At 49.3% G+C, this 16,050-nt stretch overlaps 1 protein-coding gene across 1 annotated transcript; it reads left to right on the top strand.

Moving 5' to 3' along the window:
* The first annotated feature begins 217 nt into the window (after positions 1 to 217).
* On the top strand, positions 218 to 13,158 carry CHRNB2 (cholinergic receptor nicotinic beta 2 subunit). The gene is made up of 7 exons (XM_054978897.1): positions 218 to 243; positions 4,448 to 4,470; positions 4,597 to 4,742; positions 5,933 to 5,977; positions 7,813 to 7,922; positions 9,734 to 10,757; positions 12,988 to 13,158. The coding sequence occupies exons 2-7, from the start codon at positions 4,455 to 4,457 to the stop codon at positions 13,156 to 13,158; spliced, it is 1,512 nt and encodes a 503-aa protein (XP_054834872.1). The 5' UTR covers positions 218 to 243; positions 4,448 to 4,454.
* Positions 13,159 to 16,050: the final 2,892 nt, after the last annotated feature.

Raw genomic sequence — 16,050 nt, 5'->3', positions numbered from 1 at the left:
TTGCCCCGTTTTTATTATTGCTGGCGCTGCTGCTACTACCCATGAAACCGTCATGTGCCAAAGATGGCAAGATGGAGTTCATGGACACATTTGACCCTCTCAGTCCCCGGCTCAGTAGAGACTGGGCTGGTTAGCTCACTCTCCTTTTTTGGCTGTCAAGTTGCAGCTGACTTCTGGCAAGCCCGTAGGGTTTTCAAGGAAAGAGACAAGCAGAAGTGGTTCGCCATTGCTTGCCTCGCTGTAATGACCCTGGTCTTGCTTGGTAGTCTCCCATCCAAGTACTAACCAGGGCAGACCCTGCTTAGCTTCCAAGATTTGATAGTCTGGACTATCCAGCATGCTCTAGAAAGTACAAATTACCGTACAAAGTAATTATCCCTCTTTCATGATTTCTATGCCTTGGCCTGGATAGCCCAGGTGAGCCTGATCGCGTCAGCTCTCAGAAGCTAAGCAGGGTCAGCCTTGGTTATTAATTGGATGGGAGACCTCCGACGAAGACCAGGGTTGCAGAGGCAGGCAGTGGCAAACCCCCTCTGTTGGTCTCTTGCCAGGAAAACCCCACCATAAGTCAGATATGACTTGAGGGCATGTTCCACCACCACCAATGGCTTCTGTACATGATTCGTCTTGCTCTGCCAGTTCACCACCACTTGAGAGTTCCCCAAGCCCACGCACACTGATGGAATCATTTTGCCTGGAACTTATTTTTATTGCACAGAGAGCTGCCAGCTGATTGTAACGCTTCAAGTATCTGACGAAGTGGGCACTAATGCACGAACGCTTCCACCCGACCAATCTGATCGCCTCTAGGGTGCTGTGGTACTCTTTGTCACTACCAATGACTCGTTTGCAAAGTAACCAAGGGAAGTCCCCGCCCCAAGGAGCTTACAACATTCGGTGTTTTTTAACAGCACTGACATTTGGGGGATGAAACGATCCCCTTCTAAAGTCGCTACTTTTTTTGTCAGCTGCAGTTCCCTTAACAGCTGCTCAGCAGGCAGAATTTCATCAGGTAAAGCTTTTCTTTTTGCCGCGCTGACACAGTGATGACAGGTAAAGCTGGACAGGTTTCTACCTGTCCCTCAGCTGCTAAAGACATAGGTGCCCTGCCAAAGAAGAACAGTTGGCAACTCTTTCCCCCTTGCTGGATCAGACCAAAGGTCCATTTGAGCTAGAACTCTGATTGGTCAACCTGTGGGAAGCCCACAGCCAGGGCACAAAGGCCTGCCCCCCCCTCCAGTTTTCTGGAGTCTGTCCTTGGTGGCTCTGTTTTTTCCCTTTGAGAGACACTTTGCAAAAATGTTTTGTGGGAGATGCTCACATCCTCATTCTTCAGTATTCAGCTCCCCCTCCCCAAATTGAAACCTCTGGGAAAGGGGAAATGCATCTTACCTTTAATGCCCACATATGTAAATTCCATTCCCCGGAAACAGTGGGATGTCATGACCCGCAAAGTGGAGGAAATGCGCCAATTGGGGGTCATTGAGCCCTCGCACAATGCCGTGTAGCCCCATAGTATTGGAACCCAAGCCAGATGGCAGTACCCGATTCTGCATCAATTGCCACGAGGTAAACAAGGTTGCCCAATTCTGTTTTTACCCCATGCCCCAAGTTGAGCAGTTCATAGGACCACTGGGGGCAGCCCGCTATCTATCGGCCCTGGACCTCACAAAAGGGTATTGGCAGGTGCCAATGGTCCCAGCCGACAAGGGAAAGACCACCTTTGCCACCCCGCAGGGGCTGTTCCAGTTTAATGTAATACCCTTCGGCTTTCACAGAGTGGTGGCCACCTAGTAGACATATGTAAATTTACATCCACCCATTACAGTCCCATATGATTTTCAGCCAACATGCTGTGGAGCTAGTCTGAATGTAGATTTTTAGGCTGTAGTTATACCAACACACACATTTTGACTTTCAAGTCAAACAGGAATGGAAACGGTGAGTTACTGCAGAGTAAGCCAAGCCCTACAGGTGGGGAGGGGGGCTTCAACAATATGGAATTGGGCAGGTGGGCTTGCTCCACAGGCAATGAACCTAGTAAGCTTCAAGAACACAGGCATAATCCCGTTTTTATCTCGGCAAACGGCTTGAGAAAAGAGACGACAACATTATACATTATAGGACAGAGTCATAAGAAACAGCACAAAGATAACTTGGTAGGGGACAAGGTCTATCGACTACGAGACTATTGAGTACTGCCTGCTGGTGTAGATATGCTCCTACTGGGTAGTACAGCGTTGCTAAAGATGCCGTGTTAATTACACTTTAATTCAGAAAGGTTTTTTTTTTTAATTTTAACATCTAAAACAGTAAACTACAAAAAACTACAATAGTACAAGGGGAAGAAAAGAAGGGGAAAAAAAGAGAGGGGGAAGGGGGGGGTGGAAAAAAGGGGAAGGCAACATACAAACACTAAATACTACACTTCAATGCTTTCCCTTCATACTGCCATAATTGAAAAATAAAGCTTAATAAAGTAATGATGGAATGGTTAATCTTACAAAATACAAATTACAGTTCAAATTAAATCTCCCGCCCCCCCGGGCCTCGGACGCAGTTCTCTCTGAGCAGCTACAGCCGCAGCGCTCGTTGCCTCCCCCCTCCCTTCAGGCTTCGGATCTTCTTCTTTTTGCTTGGTGTCTTGCCCAAATTCTTGATTTTTGTCCACAAAATCCCTTAGCTGATCTTCCGAATTAATCCTGTAAGCTTGATCTTTATAACTAAACCCGATTCCTTCCGGAAAAAGCCATTTGTACTTTATGCCACGTTCCCTCAAAAGAGCTGCCAGCCTTTTATACTTAATTCTTCTCTTCCGAACTAAAAATGGAACATCCTTCAGTATCTTGACTTCAGAAAGGTTTCATTGATGTGTTCGGCTTTATGCTAGCTTTCAGATCTGCAGCTACTATACCCTGTCGTACCTGTTGGTATTTGAACGTCTTAACTGTTGCTTGTATTGTATTCACTTGCAGCACGTAATTCGCCATGGGTCAAAGTGAGCAAGAAGAACTATACATAAACAACAACAACAATTTCACATAACTGCCTGTTAACATATGGAACATAGGGCAGCCCAGTGGCAAGAAGGCAACGCGTGGCCCACCTGAGCCTCGGGCAGCGACAGGAACGCTCACCCTGCCCTTCTGCCACTGGTCTGGTCTGGCTGGGTGGAGGGAGGCCTGAGTGCAGGATTGGCAGGTGGCCTTCCTCTTTCCTTTGTTGGGGGGGGGGACAGGTAGTATCTTCCTCCCTCCTTCTCTTTTGGGAGGGCGTGGCCCTTTTCCAGGACCCTTTTCTCTCCCAGTCCACCCTTGACCACTTCCCAACTAGCAGAAGTAGAAAAGAGCAAGAGTTAGGGGTGCCATTCTCCCGCCGGGGGTGGGGAATTCCCCGCTCCCACCCGCCACTCCCCGCCTCCACTTACCTGGCCAGCGGAAGAGGGAAAACACGCCTCCCGGGGCACGTCTCTGGGCAGTGCTCCCATGCACCGCAGCAGCCCAATTCAGGCCGAATCAGGCCCAAATTGGCCCGAATTAGGCTGCTGTGGGGTGTGGGAGGGTTTCTGCGCTCTGCAGTGGCCAGATTCAGGCCAATTAGGACAGAATCGGCCCACATGCAGGCCAAATTGGGCCTGAACTGGGCCGCTGTGGGGCCCGGGAGTACTCCCCTGACCCGCGTGATGATGTCACTTCCCAGAAGTGATGTCACCTTGCAAGGAGGAAGAACACAAAGTAGGTGCCAGGCCGCCGATCTCCCACTGGGGGAGGGGGGGAGTCAGGGACCTGGCAACTGTAGCAAGAGTCCAGTAGCACCTATAAGAGTAACAAAATTTGTGATAGGGTATGAGCTTTCATGAGTCACAGCTCACTTCTGCAGATACAGCTAGAATGTGAGTCCATCTGTCCTGTCTTGGAGAGTGGAGTGATTGCAGGAGTGGAATGATAATAGCCGATGAATGAGAATAGCAGACGTGATTGAATAGGGAGGGGTATGCAGAGGGGTGGTGGGTGTGGAGAACAGCAGCAGAGGCATCTCTTAGCCTGCCACCAAGCCCCAGCATAGGGTTGCCAGCCTCCTGGTGGTGGCTGGAGATCTCCCAGAATTACAACTGATCTCCAGGCCACAGAGATCAGTTCCTCTGGAGAAAACAGCTGCCTTGGAAAGTGGATTCTATGCCATTATACACTGTATTGTCGAAGGCTTTCACGGCTGGAGAACGATGACACTGAGAGATCTCTATCTTTTGGTGCTACACCTCTGAAGATGCCAGCCACAGCTGCTGGCGAAACGTCAGGAACTACAATGCCAAGATGTAACCCTTCCTGTCCTCCCTCTCATGATCTGCCCGGGTTCACAGCTTTGCTGTCAGATGGCCATCTAGCCCCTGTAGGCTGGAGATCAGTCATCGTTCCAGATCTCCAGGCCCCACTTGGAGGTTGGCAACCCTACTCATGGGCTTAGGCTTGGGTCTGGGTGGTGCCATGGGAGTGGGGCAGAAGGAACCTTTGCCTTGGGGGAGTTCAGTTCATGGAGGTGCTCAGTAGCCTTGCTTGGGAACGAGGTTTGTTCACCTGCTCGACATCCCCTCTGCAGGGAGCTTGGGGACAGACACAGAGGAACGGCTGGTAGAACATCTGCTGGACCCGGCCCGGTACAACAAGCTGATCCGGCCAGCCACGAATGGCTCCGAATTGGTCACGGTGCAGCTGATGGTGTCCTTGGCCCAACTCATCAGCGTGGTGAGTAAAGAGGGTGGTGGAGGTGAGCAAACAAGAAAAGCCAAACCCTGCGAGGAGTCTGGGGAAAGGATCTCTTTGGACTAGCATATGGTTGCCAACTCCTGCTAGGGAAATTTGGGGGTGGAGCCTGTGGATGGCAGGGATTGGAAAGGGGAGGAACTATAGAAGTGACCCTCCAAAATAGCCATTTCTCCCAGGGGAACTGATTTCCGTCGCATGGAAATCAACTGTCATTCCAGGAGATCGCCAGCCCTCACCTGGAGGTTGGCAACCTAGACTAGCCTGGTGTTTGCCGACCTGCCAGTTGCAGAAAAGAGGGGCAGCCTTAAGTTCCTCCTCCTGAACTGGCAGCCTATGGTAAATTAGCAGAGCGGCGACAGCTCAGAGCGTTGTTGCAAAAAACCATCATTCCACGTGACGTCTAAAACGACCATCATCTGGTTGTAAGTCTAACAACAGCCTTGCAAGGTAGGCCCACACAATCAGTCCTGTGTGGCAGACAGCAGGGCTGAGGGGCTGCCCTCGGGCCAAGCAGTGAGTTGGTGGCAGCTATAAGAACATCAGAAGAGACCTGTGGGATCAGAGCAATGGTCCATTTAGCCCAGCATTCTGTGTCACACGGCAGCCAACCACTTGCCCCGGAGGGCCAACAAACCGGCCCAAGAGGCCGAGGCCTTCCCTGGATGCTGTCTCCTAGCACTGGTATTCAGAAGCTGGTTGCCTCTGTATACGGAGAGCACGATTTGGGTCCGGTAGCACCTTAGAGACCAACCGGATTTCCAGGGTGTGAACTTTTGAGAGTGAAAATCTCTGTTTAGTCATTGTGGCTAGTAGCCATTGAAGGGCCTCTCCCCCATGAACCTGCCTAACCCCCTTTTAAAGGCATCCTTGCTCGTGATGTCAAATGTTATGATATTATGATGTCGTCCATGCTCATGATGCCAGATGTCATGATGTCGTCCATGCTCATGTCAGATGTCATGATGTCATCCATGCTCATGATGTCAAATGCCATGATGTCATCCATGCTCATGATGTCAGATCTAAACCTCCTGGACTGCAGCACATCTCTTCCCTGCTCGGCTACGCCAGTCCCCAGAGTCCTTTCCTCCTCCTCCCTCGCCCCACAAGCTTCTAGCCACGTTCGGGTGAACTCCACTGACTCCCTTTCTCTTTTGTTCTGTCGGCAGCATGAGAGAGAGCAGATCATGACCACCAACGTGTGGCTGACGCAGGTGAGGACCGTTCCCTGGGTCTATCCGTTTGGACAGTATGTGTAGAGCAGGGCTGGGCAGCCTATGGCTCCAGAGCCAAACCCGGCTCAGTATGGAATGAAATATGGCAGTTCAAAAACAAAAACCAGTTCTGCATTGGAGGGGTAGGTGGGATGCTAGAGTAACCAGTGTGCAAAGAGAATACACGAAGCTGCCTTGTAAGACCCTTGGTCCATCAAGGTCAGTATTGTCTGCTCTGATTGACAGTGGCTATCCACAGTCGCAAGTGGAGGTCTTTTGCATCTGCTTGGTCCTTTTCACTGGACGTGCCAGGAATTGAACCTGGGATCTTGTGCATGCAAAGCAGAGGATCTGTCACTGAGCCATAGTTCCTGCAAAGACTTTTATGGGACTGAAGGCCTTCTTAGGGATACTCTTGTAAGATTCAAGTCCAGTATCACCTTAGAGACCAACTAGATTTCCTGGATATGAGCTTTCAAAGCTCTGATGAAGGGAGATTTGACTCTCGGAAGCTCATACCCTGCAAATCTAGTCGGTTTCTAAGTAGCTGCCAGGATCCAATCTTGCTCTTCGACTGTAGGCCAACACATCTATCCCCCCAAATCTATGTTAGAGAATCTTTATAGCAAGGGAAATGGTAGAGGGTGAAAAGATGCCACGAATCCAAGTAACATTGCAGACTCCTGATAAGAGAAGTTTAAATTTAATGTCTCGCAGTTTATCCCATCTTATCCTGGGCGCCGTGCCATATTTTGAGTGTCTCGCAGTTTATCCCATCTTATCCTGGGCACTGCGCCATATTTCAAATTTATTTATTGACCAAATTCGTATGCTGTCTTTATGCCCAATCAAGGCTGCCAAAGCGGCTCCGTGTCCCATCAATGGATCCACATAGCTATATTATTTATGTTAGGATTGGGGAGAAAGAAGAAAGCGAGGTACACCAGGAGAAATATTTTGTTTGTAACGATAGAATCCAAAACATTTTGCATGTGGCTTCATCAGGGGATCTGTAGAGCAGCAGGCCTCTCCGTGGGAATTCAGAGAGGTTGCGGATCTCCGGATCCCATAACAAAGCCACGTGTAAAACATGTTGGGAACTATAAGTACGAATAAAGTATTTCTCCTGCCGCACCTGGTTTTCTTCTCACTTCCTGGACTTTTCTTCCGCTCTGTGTTAGAATCAGAAATTCTTCTAAGTGGGAATGCAGGAGAGAGCAAACCCGCAGAAGAATAAAAGGGATGGGATTATGAACGGAGGCATCCGCCCATTCCTAAGAGAAGAAAAATATAAAACCTATTAATTTCCAAAACTGGCATCCGGTCAAACAAAACTCGGGCATTGATTTTCAAATGTGGACCTTTTTATCAATATAAACAAATGAAGCTGCCTTATGCAGAGTCCGTCCATCTAGTTCAGTATTAATGATTCTGATCGGCAACGACTCTCTGGGGTTGAGAGAATAACAATAACAACAACAACACTTATATACCACTGTTCTAGACAGGTGAATGCCCTGCCCCACTCAAAGCAGTGAAAAAAGTCAGCTGAAGAGCTGGGGCTGAGAGGAGTGGCTTACGGAAGATCACCTACTGAGCTCAGGGCAGTAGCGGGATTCAAACCTGCAGAGTGTTCATTCACAGCCCAACCACTTAACCGTTATGCTACAGCAGTTGTGTTTGAGACTCTTTAGCTGGAGCTGCCACGGACAGAACCAGGTCTATTCTGCATGCAAAACTGGGAATCTAGGAAGGGGTTTGTGTGGACTTTGGGTGTGTGTGTGTGTGAATCTATGCCTGCTTCCCAACTGACTTCCCTTGTCGTCTTCCTGCAGGAATGGGAAGATTATCGTCTAACGTGGAACCCCGAGGACTTTGATGACATGAAGAAAGTGCGGCTGCCCTCCAAGCACATCTGGCTTCCAGATGTCGTGCTCTACAACAAGTAGGTTCCCCCACGAGTTTTCATTCCAAATTCAGGAATTCCATGTGGGAATGTAGTGGGGAAAGAGAAGAAGTGCAGTGAGGAATGAGGATTCCTGGGAGATAGGAACGGGTCGCCATGAGCCCCTCTCTCGGGGCGCCCTTGCTGAGGAATGAATGAGAGCATTTGCCGCTGAACCCTTGTGTGCTTCAAAAGAAGCTGTGCTCTTTTCTAGAGTGTGTGGCCAGCGTTATGGCACATGAAACAAATGTTGTCCAAGGGAGGAACGTATTCAGTTTTCCTTGCAATTCCCACAATGGAGGGGAACATGGATTTGGGCAGGGGTCATTTCGTAGAAAAAGAGCTGGAGGAACAAATTAGCATGCCTCATTAGCACAGCTCATTAGCATATGCCACGCCCCTTGCCATCGCTGGAAGTGTGTCATTAGCATAACTGATTTGCATATGCCACACCCCCGACATCACCTATCCTGGCTCTTTTGGACCCAATCCTGGCCATTCAGGGCTGAAATTGGGCCCAAAATGGCAAAAGGGGACTGAAAATGGCCCAAAAGGGGCCCATTATGGTCAGGATCAGGCCACTGCTGAGAGGGAGAGTGATCCACCACCTGTCAGAGGCCCGATTTGGGCTGTTTCGGCCCCAATCCAGGCTAAAATGGGCCCAAAATGGCGGAGAGTCAGGTGGGCGGGGTCACCTGACATGTGACCTCTTTGGGGAACTGCTGGAACTGCGTTCCTGCGCGTTCCCCCTCGTAATGAGCCCTGGATTTGGGCCAGATATCTTTTGGAACTGCCAAGTTCAAGTTTATTCAAGTTTAACAGCCCATAAGCCATACACTATAAAAACAAAAATTTAAGAATTGAAAATCACAGTAGAATAAAAGTTTGCCATGTCCACAATGCAGCTTTTGCAGAGGCTACCCAGAAATAATCTTAATCTTGAAATTTCAGAGATGGCCAAATACTGAGAAATCTCTCTCTAGCTGTTGCATGATTTGGATAGTAGAAAAAGATACGGAACAATAAATCTACCACTGCCAAACAGCTGTCACAAAAGGGCCGATCTGGGTGTGTCTTAAGGAAATGGTCCTTTCTCTGGGCTGTTGGCAGCGCATTGCAATGTGTGATCCCCCCAACACACACCCGCTGACCATTGTCGTCCCTCCATCTCCCACCCCATAGAATGTCTGGTTGTGATGTAAATATGAGCCGCCATCTACAGCTGTTTTACCTTCTGAATTGTATGTCTATTTATGGTTTTAAAGTGATTTTATTGTACATTTTAATATGTTATCTGCTCTGAGCCCATTTGTGGGGAGATCGGATTATAAATTAAATGAATCAATCAATCAATTTTGGAACTGCCAGCATATTAAGTTAGTTAGGGGGATCAAACTGGGTAGAGTACTTAATTTTTGGAACTACCATTACTTCAAAGACTCTAGCTGTGTACAGTCACCAGGGACTGTTGCTACTTTCAGGTCATTATCCTTGGGGAATTACTGTCTTTATTATTATTGTCCTCATTATTTTTGCCTTTCGGGTAACCTTCTTAACGTGCCATTAGCTTGAGGTACCAGATGTCTTAATAGGTTGACCTAAACAACTGATTATCTAAACTTTGAGCCCAGAGTTTGCTACTGGATATATTTTCTTTTAAAGAAGGGTTGTGAACAAAGGTTGGAAGGGTAATGCGTGGCTAAAGGGAGGAAGGATACGGCTATTGGACCAAGACTGACCCACTTCTACAAGATGTTTTTCTCCCTGCCTTCATCAACTCGATCTAAACAGAGTTTCCTCTTCTTTTGCAGTGCCGATGGAATGTACGAGGTGTCCTTCTATTCCAACGCGGTGGTGTCCTACGACGGCAGTATCTTCTGGCTCCCACCCGCCATCTACAAGAGTGCCTGCAAAATCGAGGTGAAACACTTTCCTTTTGACCAGCAGAACTGTACCATGAAGTTTCGCTCTTGGACCTACGACCGCACGGAGATCGACCTGGTGCTGAAGAGCGAGGTGGCCAGCTTGGACGATTTCACACCCAGCGGTGAGTGGGACATCATCGCTCTGCCAGGGCGGCGCAACGAGAACCCCAACGACTCCACCTACGTGGACATCACTTACGACTTCATCATCCGGCGCAAACCTCTCTTCTACACCATCAACCTGATCATCCCTTGTATTCTCATCACCTCTTTGGCCATTCTCGTCTTTTACTTGCCCTCCGACTGTGGCGAGAAGATGACCCTCTGCATTTCGGTCCTGCTGGCCCTCACCGTTTTCCTGCTCCTCATCTCCAAAATCGTGCCACCCACCTCGCTGGACGTGCCCCTGGTGGGCAAGTATCTGATGTTCACCATGGTCTTGGTGACCTTCTCCATTGTCACCAGTGTCTGCGTGCTGAACGTTCACCACCGCTCGCCGACCACCCACACCATGCCGCCGTGGGTCAAAGTCGTATTCCTGGACAAGCTGCCGATGCTCCTCTTCATGAAGCAGCCGCAGCAGAACTGCGCCCGCCAGCGGTTGCGGCAGAGGCGTCAGAACCAGGAACGTACCACTGGCGGCTTCTTCCGGCGAGAGGGGGCTCGTTCTTGCATGCATTATGTCAACCCTGCCACCGGCACAAAGTTGGGGACGGGAAACAGCACGAACGGTGCAGGCGGTGGCGGCAATGGAAGACCCTTCACAGAAACAGCTGACGGGGTCAACGGTTACCAAGACAGGCCAGGTCAAGCGGCGCCACCGGGCCACTGCTGTTGTGGTCTGGAGGAAGCTGTGGATGGAGTCCGTTTCATCGCAGACCACATGAGGAGCGAGGATGATGACCAGAGCGTGAGTAGAGTCGCTGGCAGGAGCCGGGGGAATCTTTGTGGCCCGCCTCGCTACGTGCGGCTTTTGCCCAAGAGGCTTTGGCCCACCTCGCTTTTGTCCAAGAGTGGGTCTGAGCATTGAATCTGGGCGGTCAAACTGAAGCCTGGAATGCTAAACTATTGATTGAGGAAAATTTTTATGCTGCCTCTCCTGGGAAGCCAGCCCAAGGAGGCTTACAAAACATCATCATCAAACAGAACATTAAAAATTTTAAATTAAAACTCAGAACTTCCCCCAAACAAAAATGTTTTGGCTTGGTGCCTAAAAAGAAAGTAACATGGGTGCCAGGTGAACATCAAGGCGAAGGGCATACCGTTCGTCCTCCTTGGGCATCTCACAACACAGTGACTTCCCCATCACGACCTTTTCTTTTTGCTCAGGTGACCCCTGAAGCCAAAATAACTTCTGAAAAGAAATGGAGGGACGGGTTCCCCAGTTCCTCCGTTTCCAAATATTAAAATAGGTCCCCGCTGGTTGGTAGATTAATGAAAGAGCGGTTCAGCAGATCCTATTGAATCTGGCCGACTGACTCCAAAAGGAACATACAAAGAGACCCTGATCTGGCACAGAGAGGCTGTAAAAAAAGTACCTTGGCCGCAAGCCGGCTTGTACAGAGACGCAGGATCCCTCCCCCACACCGCACCAGAGCAGTGAGTCAGAGAACAGTGTCCTTTGCTGCCCTGCCTCTCCCCCCGCCACCCTAACTGTGCAACAGCCGTGTTTGCCAACTAAGCAGCGAAGCTCCAGAATCGATATTTTCCCTTCTGCTCGGCTGGATCTCCGTGTTGAAGGCCCATGAAATATTCATGCACGGAGAGGTGCGCCTGTGTGCCAGGAGGGCGAGCAAGCAGAGAGCAGAAAGACTTTGCTTTTCTGAAGTGATGCGGTGGGCTTAATACTGCCGTATCTTTCCGTGGCGCAAGGTCACGATTATTCAGGATTATTCACACCGAAGCAAATCACCCGATCATCCTCCGGGCTGTACCAGACTCCTGCCTGCCAACACAGCGTGGTTGCTTGGTGGCGGCCAGGCAAATATGTGCCAAGTTTTAAGTGGTCGCGATAGGAACCAGGAAGGGAGACTTTGGAAATGGGTGGGGGATGGGAATACGTCATGCGGACCTTTGAGTGCAGATTTTGGCCAAGCTATGTGGGGAAAAGTGAGCCAGATGCAGCTGTGGGAGGGGTGGGGGCTCTTTTCAACATGCAGCCCCTATGGATCAGAGCCACGTGGATTTGCAATCGTATAGCAAAAATCACTATTCTGCAATCAGATAATCTGAGGACACATATGGTGGGAGGAATTTCTATAGTTCAACGGACACTGCAATCCCCATTAGATTCGGTGAAGCAGTCAAAGTACTTTAAAAAAAATCAGCCTGGTTATGTATGTAAATATGAATTGGGATAACTGGTATAGCCCTCTGCCTCTAACTATCCTCAGCATAGAAATTTGGGTCCCAGGCTCACAGCTGTACATTGGCGCATTTTTTTAAATTTCAGTCATGGAAATGTACATCTATGAGAAACTGTCTGGTTTAGTATAACTATCGGTGAGGGCAGAGATATACATATCTAACGGTTTGAGATTGCTCCGTTTAAGTATGGAATACTGGATCACAAAAACCCTTGAGAACCATATACGAATATGCTTGTTTAAGGACACACCCAAGTTTCTAGCCCTTATGGGAGAGAAGAGTGCAGGGGTCTGTTGGCTTGAAATTAAATCAAAAGCGTTTTCAGCTAAACATTAGGAAGAACTTCTCTCCTCCTCTGGAGGTTTTTAAGCAGAGGCTAGATGGCCATCTGACAGCAATGCCGATCCTGTGAACCTAGGTGGGGAGAGCAGGAAAGGTTAGAATGAATGAGGGGCCGCTCTCACTGTCAGGACCGTTCTTGCCCAACTGCTGTGCCAAAAAGAGGTGGGCCAGCAGAGGTGCTAACCGAGCAAAAAGACTGCAGCTGCCCGATGCCGAGAGCCAAGCTACAAGTGATGAATTGCTCTTGCCTGGCAAGTGAACAGACTCACGTGTATTCCTCCCTGTTCACTTGCCATTCACTTGCGCTCCACTTGATCAAGTGGAGGGCAAGTGAACAGGGAGGAATACGCAACGTGAGTCTGTTCACTTGCCGGGCAAGTGTAATTCGCCACTTGTAGCTTTGCTCTCACTGTCCTCTTGTTCCCTTCTAGGTGAGCGAGGACTGGAAGTACGTGGCCATGGTGATCGATCGCCTCTTCCTGTGGATTTTCGTCTTCGTCTGTGTCTTCGGCACCATCGGCATGTTCCTGCAGCCGCTCTTCCAAAACTATGCCTCCAACTCTCTGCTACAGCTCAACCATGGCGTCCCTGGCTCCAAATAGCATGAGGGTCCCCCCCTGGCAACCTTCCACCGAGAACAGAGACCCTTCAAGGGACACTATCCCGAGGGACTGTTGAGAAGGGACCGTGGGCCCACCCTCCCTTGGGATCTCGCTTTAGTACCAGGAACAAAGCCTGTTTGGAGCAGGGGAACCCGCAAAGAAGGATGGTGCCAAATGGCCATCGGAGAGCATCAGTTCCTTATGAATGGCCGTGGGGACAGCTTTAAGTTTCTGAACAGCTCTGAGGATGCAAAGAGTGAACAAAGAGTGAACGGACTCTTCCAAGGTGGTCTCACTTCTGTGCGGGGCGTTTTGAAGGAGGGCTGTAGCTTTCCCTTCCCCACTGTGCCCTGGCTTGTGCCAGTTCTGGGGTACCAGCTCCAAAACTCAGGGATTTAAAAGGAAAATACCCTACATACTCACGAAACAGGGACCAGGTTGCATAGGGCGAGTCTGTGCCCCGGATGCTACATCACCATAAAAGTTCTGGCGAAGCCACGGCTATCCTCGTGGCAGCTTCGCCAAAGGGGCGTTTAGCGGAAGTCTAGGAGGTTCCCATCATTCCCCACTCCATGACCAGTAAAATAAAGAGGGGAAGGGGCCGCCTGTCTGCTCCATCCCTGCCCCAGGTCTTTCCATCTCCCTGACCAGACTGATGCCAAGATTACTCCTACGGGAGTGTGAGTGTTTGGGGGAATAAAGACAAAGACGCCAGCCTCCCAAGAAAAGAGAATTTCTCCACCCGACAACCACCAGCGGCCTCGGCAAAGAGACCAAAGCATTATCAACATATAGCCATTGACTGTCCCTTCTCTTCCCCCCCCCCCCATAGCCGACGCTGTCACAGCTAAACCAATAAAATAGGTCACATAGAAGGAACACACTCTTTATTTCAGTTCACATTTGGGGTGAGGGAATTGGCCAACTGTGGGCGTGGGTCTTTTAACATCCTGCTGATGTACACCGATTTCACGGGCAACGTCTTAGCAGGAGGAGTTGGGCTTGTGACCGCAAACAGACGCGAATTCTGAAGGTCTGGAGGTTTATATCGCTTTTAAGTTTCTAGTCCTGTATATTGCAAGAAAATCCCTGAAAATATGGAAGCGGTGTGGTGTGTAGACTTGTGGGGGGTGCAGAATGGGGCTGAGTGGGTAAGAAATCCTATGTCAAGTCCTGTGGCATGATAGTAAAAGTTGAGGGAAAGAATGCAGATAGATAGATAGATAGATGATAGATAGATAGATAGATAGATAGATAGATAGATAGATAGATAGATAGATAGATAGATAGATAGATAGATAGATAGATAGATAGATAGATAGATAGATAGATAGATAGATGTTCCCCGGAGACCGCTTCGATCAGCGGATAAATGTTTACTGGTGGTCCCCGGCCCTAAGGAAGCCCGCCTCGCTTCAACCAGGGCCAGGGCCTTTTCAGTCCTGGCCCCAGCCTGGTGGAATGCTCTGTCAATAGAGACCCGGGCCCAACAGGACATATTATCGTTCCGCTGGGCCTGTAAGACAGAGCTGTTCCGCCAGGCGTTCGGTGGTTGAAGGGGGCGGTGCCATGTCGGCCTCCCACCTTTGGGGTGGGAGGTTCTCCCCACCATTGCACCTTAATGTATTTGGTTAATTTATTATTGTATGTTGATTTTAGAATTGTTTTTTTTTGGTTTTATTGATTTTAACTGATGTTCACTATCCAGAGCCCCTGAGGATGGGCGGTTTATAAATTGAAGTAATAAGGTAAGGTAAGGTACAATAAGATAGATAGATAGATAGATAGATAGATAGATAGATAGATAGATAGATAGATAGATAGATAGATAGATAGATAGATAGATAGATAGATAGATAGATAGATAGATAGATAGATAGATAGATAGATAGATAGATAGAAGCAAGGCCTGGCATCCTCCATGTGAAAAAATAATATATTAAAAACCCTGGACCATTAAAAAAATGAATTCTGTGGCCTGTATCAGTTACACCTAAAGAAAACGTGCGTAACTCTGCAATTTTGATCAAGACGGGCAGGCGTGTTCGTCTGTCTGTAGCAGCAGAAAAGAGCAAGAGTCCAGTAGCACCTATAAGACTCACAAAATTTGTGGTAGGCGATGAGCTTTTGTGAGCCACAGCTCACTTCTGTGACTCACAAAAGCTCATCCCCTGCCACAAATTTTGTTAGTCTTATAGGTGCGACTGGACTTCTGCAGTTTTGCGATTTCACATTATCCGCGGATCCTCTAAAGGGGAACGGACGCTCAATCCTCTCCTTCCGCCCGATGAAAGTTTTCTGCAGCAACTCACGCAAGTTGACCGGCTGTCAGCAAGATGTTGCCCATACCCGTCAAAGTGTTTTAGAACAGGGAGCTTGTGTTTTAAAACTGCAATCAGAAATCCTGGAGGTGGCTGCACCTACTTTCTGTCTTTTTCTTCCCTGTGCTCCTGCAGCATTAACACTCTCAGGCCAATTCGACCCTCGAGCGCCCCTCCCCTTGTATAAGCCGTTCCCTCTCCAACAAACTCCCCCAAAGGTCTGCCCCTGCCCCCTTGAGCTTTCAGACTGCTGCCCCACTTCCTCCCTTCCAACTGAAGCACCCCCCCCCCAATACATGCAGCATGTTACAAGCCCCAGCCAAGCTGCCTGGAAAAGGGCCCACTTTGCCCTCTCCTTTGCCGAGAAAGTGACAATTCATGGCTGGGTCAAGATTTCCTAGCCTCTCGGAAGGGCAGCAGATGGTTGGCAGGGCTTCCCAGGCTGGCACGGCTTCCTGGTGCAGTTCAGCGAGCCAACACTCAACACACAAACTCACTCGAAGCAACCAGAGGTCCCCTAGGCGGCGGCTGCAGCTCCTAGCCAGCTTCGTCACCATCAGGGCTCGCTCCC

The sequence above is a fragment of the Eublepharis macularius genome, chromosome 1 (genome assembly GCF_028583425.1).
Source record: "Eublepharis macularius isolate TG4126 chromosome 1, MPM_Emac_v1.0, whole genome shotgun sequence".
Lineage (NCBI taxonomy): Eukaryota > Metazoa > Chordata > Lepidosauria > Squamata > Eublepharidae > Eublepharis > Eublepharis macularius.
The sequence above is the reverse complement of the archived record's forward strand: the minus strand, read 5'-3'. Positions and strand labels throughout refer to the sequence as shown.

Bases quoted from the DNA above. Each gene is read 5' to 3' on its own strand.
- CHRNB2 (XM_054978897.1), top strand. The intron at 5,978-7,812 runs GTGAGGACCGTT...GTCTTCCTGCAG, and splicing joins CCAACGTGTGGCTGACGCAG to GAATGGGAAGATTATCGTCT. The intron at 7,923-9,733 runs GTAGGTTCCCCC...CTTCTTTTGCAG, and splicing joins GATGTCGTGCTCTACAACAA to TGCCGATGGAATGTACGAGG.